Source organism: Cajanus cajan, chromosome 4 (assembly GCF_000230855.2).
Source record: "Cajanus cajan strain Asha chromosome 4, NIPB_CcT2T_4, whole genome shotgun sequence".
NCBI classification, from domain to species: domain Eukaryota; kingdom Viridiplantae; phylum Streptophyta; class Magnoliopsida; order Fabales; family Fabaceae; genus Cajanus; species Cajanus cajan.
The window spans coordinates 51,451,135-51,462,814 of record NC_138520.1 but is presented as its reverse complement, the minus strand read 5'-3'; the positions used below and the strand labels follow the sequence as shown (position 1 = coordinate 51,462,814).

The 11,680-nt window shown below is 29.7% G+C and overlaps 1 protein-coding gene across 1 annotated transcript; it reads right to left on the bottom strand.

Annotated features, from left to right (window-relative positions):
* Window positions 1-6,729: 6,729 nt before the first annotated feature.
* LOC109793670 (uncharacterized) lies at window positions 6,730-9,197 on the bottom strand. The gene is made up of 4 exons (XM_020353128.3): window positions 8,807-9,197; window positions 8,436-8,651; window positions 7,260-7,427; window positions 6,730-7,098 (listed from the first exon to the last, which is right to left on the bottom strand). Exons 1-4 carry the CDS (start codon window positions 8,810-8,812, stop codon window positions 7,045-7,047), a joined length of 444 nt encoding a protein of 147 aa, XP_020208717.1. The 5' UTR covers window positions 8,813-9,197; the 3' UTR covers window positions 6,730-7,044.
* Between the last annotated feature and the right edge of the window lie 2,483 nt (window positions 9,198-11,680).

Genomic DNA, 11,680 nt, shown 5'->3' with positions numbered 1-11,680 from the left:
GTTCCCAGGCGTGAGAATCACGATCGTGATTTGGAATCACAAGTGTGATTCTCATGGACCTTTAACACCGTTTGTAAAATTTGGACAAAAGTTTCACATTGAAGTATTTTAAAATAAATTGGGACTAAATTGAAATCAAAAGTTAAAGTAGGTCCAAATTAATTTTTTTTAATATTATAAGGGACCAAATTAGGGTTTTAGCCTTATTTTTAAGTTTAGATGCATGGAACCTTAGGTTACATGATATTGTTTTTGATTGTACTTATTGATAAATTTGATGTTTTAAGGAGGCTATACTCAGAAAAATACCCATTTGGCCTGTGAAGGTTGTGCTTAGAAAATACCTTTGGTCGATGATATTGGTCCTAGGTAGAATGTGAATCTAGAAGGGGGGTTGAATAGATTCTCACTTAGAAGGCTCTTATTTATCTATCTTGCTCTTACTTATTTAACTATATTTCTTGAACCAAATTTACTAATCACATTCAGATTACAAACCAAACAAGATACAAAGTATATCAAATTTATTACACAATGGAATAGATGTTGTAATCCAAATTGATTTTAGTAATTACTTTGCTTCACTTTATTATCAGATTGCATATATTATATTAGATTTCACAACACATCAATCTTTAATATTCAAGAAAACTTTTCTTTTACTTTCTTAAAATTCTTATTATCAATTCAACAAGAAATATAACAAGATATGAAGTTAAAGAAAAAAATTGCAAAGTGATCTATACTGGTTCAACCATACAAAGGCCTACATCTAGTTTCAGACTTAGCTCCCCACTAAATCTAGTATTTCTACTATAATATCCTTTACAAAACACCATGTACAAAAAATATTATAATCAAAAACTCAATCACCTAATCTTGATCCCACAAGATTATATAATCACCAGAATTCTTGTACCTCAAGAATCTACTTGAGAAAACCTATCTCAAGATTTCTCTTTCACTCTTTCTTGAGATACCCTTATCTAAAAAAAGTAACATACCATAGCATACCCAACTATTCAAACAAGAGTTTAAAGATCAGAATTGATACATCTGATGTGCATATTGATCTTCCACAAAGAATTGTTCAACAATCTTGATTTTCTTAAACTTCTTTCAAGATAACATCTTTCTTGAATTTTCTTTGCTCTTTGATTGTTTTGAAAATATTTGATCTTCACACAAAAATGATTTTCAAATCTTGAAAAATGTTTTTCTTTTTCCTTTCTTTGATCTTTCTAATCAAATGAAATCTATTTCTTTTCATCTCCCTTTTAGTTTTTGAAAAGAGTTATATTTATAAAGTAAATAAGATTTCAACATTAAAAACTTATAACAACAATAATCTATTACCAATTTTTAATTAAACTAAAATTTGATGAAACAAGAAATGAGGTAATCGATTACTGATCTTGGTAATTGATTATCTTGTGTTCCAAGAACCATAGAACTCACTTTTTAGTAGAGATAATCGATTACTAAAGTTGATAATCTATTATCTCGATGCTTTTCCAACTTGTTTCACTTGTTTTCACTCAAAAGTCAACATGGTAATCAACTACATGAATAGGTAATCGATTATCACAGAGAGGATATTGAATTCCACTTCAAAACTAAGCTCTAGTAATCTATTACCTCAAATGGTAATCTATTATTTGACTTAATCATGAATTCTTTTGAATGAACCAAGTTCTATTTTATGTCAAAACACATTGTAATCTCTTACATTATGTTTTCAAATGAAATGAGAAACATTAAGTTAAAATATGAGTTTTATGCTTTCTAAAACAAGATGTAATTTTGAAATTAATTCATCATAGTAAGCAAACACATCCAAGCTTAAGTCTAATAACAAGCAATACATTATCCTTTTCAACATAGGCTATGAAATACAAAAACAAATGAAGCAAACTAAACAAAACTATATAAATCTAATGCTAACATCATCAAAACTAAAACATCTTCTTCAATCTTCATAAAGATCTTCATGAGGGGCTTCAGTAATTGACTTAGTAACTTACTCGGTAATTAACTTAGCAATTACCATAACTTCAACAATCTCAACAGGTGAGGAACTGCTAATACCTGTCCAACCTGAGGAGGCTATGATAAGAAAATACTTTCAATCAATGTGGAACTGCTAATACCCATCCAGCCTAAGGAGGTTGTGCTCAGAAAATACCATCAGTCGGTATGGAACCATCAATTCCCGTCTAGCCTAGAGAGGCTGAGCTTAAGAATACTCTTGACCGACGTGGAACTGCCAATCTTGGTTCAGCTTGAAGAGGCTGACTCAACAACACTCAAGAGACCTGGAGAGGTCAACACAAAATATTCACCGAGCTTGGAGAAGCTCGAAAAGGATGAACTCAACACCTCTTAGTGAGCTTGGAGAAGCTCGATAAATATGAACTCATTCGCTTAACTACAAGACATTAATAGATCTAGCCGAGTATTAACATCAATATTATCCTAGAGAGGCCGCAATGAATACTTTTCCCCTAGTGATCCCCATGGAGACAAGAAGATAAAGACCTGGACAAAACGTCTACATCTTTACTTTCTTTTGGAAAACATAATCATAATATCTTGCTATCCAAAAGGCAAGTTAAGAGGGGTAGTTGTAGACACTAGGTTTTGTCAGGGCTTTATCTACAAGGGTCAAAAAGCTTATAAGTCGAGATAAGCAACCCCCTGAAACCAAGGAAGACACAAGAGCACACCGAGATGGAGCATGGGACATCCGAGAGGCTCTTTTGCATCAAAAAGGGTTAAAACCTTAGGCTTGGAAGGGCCATTCTTAGAGGTAGAATGGTTGTTCCCCCTTCATAGCATACTGGCCTGGAATGGTCATTCCACTTAGCACGTTTTAGTGTAATTTATAGGCGTGAAATAGACATTCCAAATTGGTAACGACTCTTCCCCTTCCCTAGGAACCTATAAATGTGTGCCACCCCCTCATTCTTACACACACCTCATTCTCTCCCCCTCTCTGACTCTCTTCAGTGTCAATCTGAGTGAAATAAACTCAGTGTCACTCTTATGAAGAGATCTCTGGACCCTTTGGCAGAGATTTCAGAGTTTCCTCAGTTAAAAGTTTTGAGCATTAGTGAGGTCTTGTGGAGTGCGGAGTTTGCGAAAAAGCGCTCTTGTACAACTTTATGAGAAAATATATAAAAAAGTTTGCTTTAGAGGTTCCAATTTCTTCCCGCTTATTTATTTCTTTATTTATCACTTTTATTGTATGCAATAGAATAAGCATCATGTAGATAATAAAGTAATATGCATGCAGTAGATTAGGAATAATGTAGATGTAAATTGTTATGTGTGCTTAATAAATAGGGGTAAAAATTTAATTACGTTGTTATAATGCCAAAATTGTCATAGGGTACCAAGTTTGGATGTTGTGGAGTGCCTAACACCTTCCTTCCCCATACGTAATCGATCCCTAAACCCGACCCTGACTGTGAAGGCCAAAGTCAAATTTTTGAAAACTATTTCCAATTTTTGATATTTTTTTGCAAAATATCGATGGTGACTCCGTTGAACCATTTTTTCTAAAACTATCAGACGGAGGATAAGTTCAATCTTTGGGCTTTTTGAAGCTGATGAGATTTTCAAACGGAGGTTCAAACCAAGTGCATTTTTTGGAAACACTAAATTTTTTTAGTAGGTTCCGACATGGACCAGCCAAGTCAAGGAGGTTCTTTTAGCAGCAGTTGTGCATGTTATTTGGGTTATTTGGAATGCGCATAAAATTTTTCAATTTCATAATAAGTGCCTCACTCCTTCTCGAGCCATAGCTTTGGTCATTTTTTTTGACACCATCTTGTTTGGCTTTTTCAGGCACTGTTCGTTGGTCACATGTTGTTATTCTTGATAAGTTTTGCTGGGTGACTCATATTTCTAAGTTACAAAATATTATAAAAGTAGATTGTGATGGAATCTCGCTAAGGCCAAGAAGACCAAGAGGTGATATATTTAAGGAGTCAAGAAGAATGAGTTAGTTTTGAAAATCATAGGAGGAGTGGGCCTACTTTTGGGCCTTAGCTCCTAAACCTTATTAGTATAAGATTTGTTTTAATTTTCTATTTTACCCTTGTATTTTGGGTACCTTAGACATATGATTTATTTTTGCTTGTATTTCCTATTTTACCCTTATATTTTTGGGTGCCTTAGATTATAGGATTTTATTTTAAAGTTAGGGAATTATGATAAGGTGGGAGGAAAGGCCTAGACGTGTTGTTTGGTGATTTTTGGAGTTATTTTGGGTTTGGAGAAGCTTAGGCCTAAGAGGAGGGCACATGGGTTGCATAATCTTATTATACACCTAGATGTAGCTTAGCCAAACCAAGGATTTCATCCTTTGTCACCAAGTCGGCATGTCATTTAGGGTTGCATTTGGCATAGATTTGTGTTGCATTTCCTTCACATTTAGCATGAAAATGTGCACACATCTATATCTAGTCGTCACCCTAAATAAAAGTCCATGACTTCACAGCCTAATCTATAAATACCCCAGTCTATACTACATGTAATTACTTTGGAATTTATGATATTGAGAGAGACTTCACATAGGTATGAAACTCTATACAACAATTTAGAGAAGTTCTTGTCCAAATTGCATATATTTCCCAAGTTTGTCAACAATATTGAGATTGTTCAATCTAAAGGTGAGAAATGGGTAGAGTGACAAAAAAACTTCACAAAATTGTTAGAGTTTGCTGAAAGAAATGCTTCTTGGGGGTATCATATTTCTTAGTTGTAACTATGAGGCAAAAAAAATATTATGTCCCATGGGTTTAAAGTATAATAAGATACATGTGTGCCTAAGTGACTACATATTTTATCATGGTGAGTTTAGAGGTCCACTTTTAAAATCGGTTAAACATTAACTAATTTTGTAAGTTGATCACATACAAAATTAGTTATTAGTAACTGATTTTAAAAGTCTATACATACTAAATCTACCCAATCAAATAAAGTATTTGAGTATTCTGTACGGGTCAAATAATATATATATATATATATATATATATATATATATATATGTATGTATGTATATATATGTATGTATGTATGTATATGTATGTATGTATGTATGTATATGAGAGGTAATGATAGTTTTATATGATGAACCTTATATAATGCTAGAAAAAGTAATAAATTGATGAGAGAAACTTAATATTAAGAGTATAAATAAAAAAACATAATTAATATTACCTTGAATAATTAAAATAACAAATATTTTAGAATAATTTTTTGTGACAATTATTTTAAAACTAAAGAGTACTTAATAATTACTACAAAAAAGTGACGAAAGAGTTAAAAAGACTACTTGACTTCATCCATAATAATCACGTATAATCGTTTGAAAATAAATGTATACATGTATATTAAATATATTAGCATATACTTTAAAAAAAATTGAACTATTAAAGATCGGTCTAGTGGTGAAATTTGAAAGTAATATAGAAAGGATCTTAATTCAAATTCTAATATTGTCATTGTAATTTTTATAAATAAAAAATTAAAAAAGAATATAGATTTTAAGACTAAAAACAGAATTTATATTAGTTTGAGTGTTTAAGAATACATTTATAAATTTATTTTTAGTTTTATAAGAGGTCAAGAAAACAAATTGTGTTTTTAGTTCTATAATTTCGATCCATCATGAGCAAGATCCTTTAAACTTTCAATGTATATTATTGAATTTGTTGATCCAACTTTAAAAGAAATGTAGAATTAATACCACCAAACTTAAAATAAAAATAAAAAAATATCTTGAATTTAGATTGGAATGACCGAATACACATGTTTTTTCCCCCTTAAATTAAAGATCAAATTCATGATATCAAAGGACAAAAATGTTAACCACATTTGATCAAAGTATAAGATTAAAAATACACTTTTTAAAAAAAAGTTAATCATCTATACATTGACAGTGTAAAGTTTTTTTACACGGACAATCAATCATATCTTTTAATAGTGTCATGTCATTTTCTTATTTAATCAAATAAAAATAAAATAAAATAATTTAAAAGATATGATTGGTTGTCAGTGTAAAAAATTTTACACTTATAGTGTATGGATGATTAACTCTTTTAAAAAAATCCTCAAAAATGTTCTTGTTGAAAATATTTTTAAAATATTTTCATTTAAAATAACTTTTATAAAAATGTTCTCATTTAAGATTAATATCGATATTTTTATCAAGATTTAAATATATTTTTAACTTCTCAATTTAAAATAAATTTATTACCATTCTTCAAATTTAAAATTAATATTTTTAATCTATAATTTTAAAAAATATTACTTTAATCTTTATTCTTGAATTTTATTACAATATCTATTAAATATTATTAAATAAAATCTATCAATTAATGTCAAAGTAAAAATATCACATTATTATCTCAATCGATTTACTTTTAAATATATTATTAATAATATAAAAGATGTTTAAAAATTACAATAATTAAAAATAATAATTTTAAATTTAAAAAAAAGGTTTATCAAAAACTTAAGAAAGTATAAATATATTTAAACCTTTTATCTATTACAATTTAAGATTACTATTCTAAATTATTTAGATAATCTTAACTTTATCTAAATTTAAATAGTTTCTAAAGCAACGAATTGTTGGTAGTTATACGATGCATTTTATCGAGCAATCGTTCTCTCAACAAAAGGATTTTAACGGGGAATATCCATAAGAATAAGGTGATATGGACAGATGAACTTTTTTACAAACCTTTTTTTTTTGTCTCCAATTCTTTACACAGCTTTTCAAACACAAGTTCTAATCATGACAATAACACAGCCCATAGTACAAGTACATCAAAGACTAAACGGAAAAGTGGAAGAATAAAAAGCACCCTCTAAAATCTAAATTGGCAAGAAGACAACCCCATATCATGACTAAAATAATAGTCTCTTAATTCGACCCAAAATATGCTGCTTTTACATAAGCATCATCCAATTGAAGTATCTATTCCTCTATTTCACTTATATGTACATTGGAAACCACCACTTCTCTGAATTTCAAGCAATGCAAGTTGGTATCAAGCAACTAGAAAAGAAACACAACCCTCTCTTCTGCACCAATTAAATGAGAAAGAAACACAAATTAGAAAGTGATCTAAACTTTATCAAAAGACACAAAGAGTTGAAATTTTGGAAAATGAAAGTAATCATATTAATTAGAGCAAAGAAAATGGCATGTTAAAAGAAGTAAAAGGGTGTGTGTGAGGTTGGACCTTTTTAGCTTTGGCATAAAGAAGCCCCGGTGAGATCTTATACAAGTCTTCATCAACGGGTTTTGAAGTTGGTCTTGGCAGTGAAATTGGGCTTGGTGGTTCACTATCCACATCACTGATCCAATTCTTCAATTTTGTTTCTTTTTCATGCTGGTCAAGCACCTTTGCCTGCAAGGTCAAAAACACAATGCTTGCTTTACATCAAAGTCCTCTACGTGTCTGTCTACCCATGAATTCTTATCTAACAAAGTTGTGTCATTTAATAAAAATTTCAATACTTTTGTTGGTTTATTGTTGCATCAATCATAGTGCACATGGGTAAAACAACTTAGCAGAGTCCGTGTTAATAATTTATCAGGGTCTGTGACGCGTGGAACATGGGGTCATTTAATAATTTAGGAGGCCCCACTTTATGAAGGAATCAGTAACAAAGGCAAAATTGCTTTCAGTTTTTCAACACTCACGGTCTAACTCTAACCCCACAGGTATGATTATGATGTAGAATTTCGTTTTCGAGACCACATATTTTGATAATTTCATGTTCTTTTCTGGTAGTCACTTCTTTCAAAAAATGAAATAGCAGCAGTTATGAACATACACCTAAAATAAGATGGATGGGAGTGGAAAAAAGTTAAGAAAGTAAAAAAGGAGAAAAAAGATAAATGTAATAAGTAATATAACAATAAGAAAAGAAAAGAAACGGAGAAAATAGAGTGCAAATAAAGTAAAAGAGAGTGTGAATAGATAATTATAACTTTTCTTGAAATAATTATTAATAGAGTAAATGCGTAGTACTCTATGCACGACGTACATGTAAATAGCTTTTACATATTAACTACAATAAATTTATTGAATTTTATAATAAACTTATATTTAGGATAATAGATTAAAAACTTGCGGTGCATAAGAATCAAGTCTAACATGGTATACCTCGGTCGAGACTGAATCTCAAGCACAAGTATATATGAAAATTCACGTATGGATAATTTAGTTCTTAATTTTATAAAACGACTTTTCCCTTAGTTTTTCTAACAACAACAGAGTATGCAATTAACAAAAATAGTTAAATAGAAATCGATGGAGTTCTTGTACAATATTCTAACTGTTTTCTTTATTGAAGCATAATTTGCCAAAACTTAGAACAGAGAGAAGAAGTGGTGGTTTTGTGAGACATACCCTTCTACGAGGAACAACGATCATAGCGGGTGTGACAACGTTATTCTCGTACAGATCCCCCGTAACGTAAAGGTCACGATCCTCGGATTGATCAGAGTAACTACATCGTAGCAAACCAGCTTGCCTCGCTGACTCAAAGCACTGTGTGAATGGCAAGTTATCGTTCCAATCCCAGCTTCCAAATGCTGGCACATGGCTCTTCTTGTAGTAGTATTCCTAAATATTACACACACAGAAAAAATAAATTAGAAACCATAGTGTAACATAATGTATATAATATATAATACAGTTTATATAATATAGTTCACATAACAAAGCATATAGCTAGAATTACGATGAAAGTTGAAGACATAACAAATTAAAGGACTTACTTCCATTGCAGGTGAATTAAGGGAATAGTGAAGGGTTTAAGAGTGAAGAGTGAGTCTGAAAGAATGGCTAGAAAATGGGGTGGTCTTTGATGTGTGTGTGTGTGTGAGCGTGAGTTTGGTTGGCAGAGGTTTAAAAAGAGAAGAGTGCATGTGAGTTGTGGCAGTGTGTGAGGTAGAAAGAAAGTGAAAGAGAAAGAGAGAGAGAGAGAGAGAGAGGGTAAAAGTTTGGTGTGATGGGGCATGAGGTATGGCGTATGGGATCTAAAGCAGAATAAAGTAAATTTTAATTGGAAAAAAGAGAAACCAGAAAACGAAGTTTCACAGTATCAGACAGAGGGACAGAGAGGTAAGATGCAAGGTGAGGAGGAGAGGTCGAGAAAGTGAAAAGGAGAGAGCAGAGTTGGCCAGTTGGGTTGCTTTTCCTTATGATTCATTTTAAATTCCTTCTTCAGCTTTTTGTTTAGGTCATCGGTCTATAACTTTTCATCCCCAAGACTTGTTATAATCAGTGTTTCAAATGTTTTAATTTTATAACATCTTCCTAAGTGTGTGTTTGATTTTTATTTTCAAACGTAATTTTATCCTTTCTTTCCACGTTCATGTATTCATTTACGAAAAAACTGATATTATTTATTTATGATGAAACTTGATTTTTCACGTCTAGATTCTAACTCAAACACGCTATGAGTCAATCACTATAAAGATAAAAGGGTATTTTATCATGGTAACTTTATATTTAAGATAAATGTAAAACTTAGATGTTTAGTTAAATATCATAACTATCTTTAGTTATAATTTTCTATTTTTATTAATGAAAATATATACAAGTCTTATATTTAATTTAATTTTTTAATTAAAAAATACAATTTTAAAGTATTTGTATTAAAGTTTCAAATATTTAATTTACGATATTTTTGGTATTATTAAATTAATTTCTTAAAGAGTAATAACTTGTTTTATAGAGTTGTGTCTGTTAATAAGCATATTTTTCTTATCCATTATATTATAACGGATGTTACTATAGAGTATAGACCCCTTGATAGTTAATAATCACAGTCATTGATAGAGGTTGAGTACAGAACTAAACCCACACAAGATAAAAATATGATTTTATAAAATTTACTACCTAGTACAAAAGATTTTCTCCAAAAAAAAAAAAACTAGTACAAAAGATACGTTATGCCCCTTTATCTTCCCACCAATTCAATTGGCACTCTAATATCCTCACACGTGTTAACAAAATGTAATGCATATCTCTTTGTATAATAGTTCATTAGCTTGAAGGGACATTTTACAAAACCTGTGACTTTTCTCATTAGGCAATTATTTAAAATAAATCAATCTCATAATTTACATTAACCCTACTCTTACATCATAAAAACATCACGTATCATATATCTTTTACATGCACAAAATATTCTTGAAGATTTACTCTCATCTTTTGTAAGATTAAATTGATAGAATTTTTTTAAAAAAAAATAATATAGAGACAAACTAAACCTTTTAAATCAATTTAGTTATAAAATACTCAAAAGGTTAACTGATGATAAAATCCTTGAACCATTAATTTAATATTATTCAAATATTACAATGTATGCAATTTTGCAAGACTAAATAAATTATGAGTTTTTTTTTTAATCTTTTTGTCTGTATATACACGTGTGAAGGGGAATATGTCTAGAGGACATAACCTGTTTGTCAGTTTCTGTCTCAGTATTAAAATGTTATCTTTTATAAATTTGTCTTTACTTTTTTATACTAACATTATAAAACTCGACTTATTAATGATAAAGATCCTTGCAGTTTATTTTCTAAATGCGCATCCTACAGTATTAGATTAGACTCGCAATCATAAATAACTAACTATATAATTGTTTTATATTTGTTAAAAGTTACTAATATTCATTAGATTAAGTGGGGTTAGTTTGGTTCTCAAATTTCAAGATTTGAAATTTAAATATTATGTTTATAAGAATATTAATTTTTAATATTATTTAAAAGTTCAAAAATAAATTATTTAAAAATATGTATATCAAATCAGACTATCATTTTTAATGTATGTAATGAATTATATATATTTGATGAAATTAATTTATAATTTAGTTTGACATTTACAAATTCTAAGTTTGAAATTAAAAAATTTATACATTAACTAAATAAATTAAAAATATTTGACATAATAAGCTAATTTATTAACATAAAATAACATATTTATTTATTTGATATAGAGAATAAGAGATGTAAAGAAATTTTTCTAAATTGTAAATAGTAAAAAAAAAAATAAAGTGAATTAAGGAAGATAAAAAAACAAAAGAGAAAAAAAAACTTAAGAATTTATAATTTATAAATTATTTTAATTTATTTATAAAAAAATATAAATTTTTATATTATATAAATTTAATTTTTTGCAAATATTTTTATATAAAAATAGTTTATAAAGTCCTCAAATTTTATGTGTCTATTATTATTTCAATAGGTGGATGTAAGACTCGCAACCGTGAGCCCTCCCTTTCATTTTTTCTTCTATTATTTTATTCTCATTCCCTTTCTCGGCTGAATCATAGGTGTTGGTGTTTGATTTGGAAGGTTGAGTTGGTGAGAAGTGAGGAAAGCAACAATGTTATTGTTAGAGTCTTCTTCCTCAAAGCATTTTCATTTTCTTCTTCTTATTTATTCCTGTAGGCTCGGAGCTTAGATTTTCAATCCAATACGAGATAAGGGGAACTAGAACTCGAATTGTTGTATATTTTGGGTTGTATGTAGTTGGATCATCATCTAGGATGTGATTTGGGGCTGAGTAGTTGAGTTGGGTAGGTTACATGTTGTTTGGGATTGTGGTGTTCTTGAATAAATTGGGTAAAAATGGGTGATCAT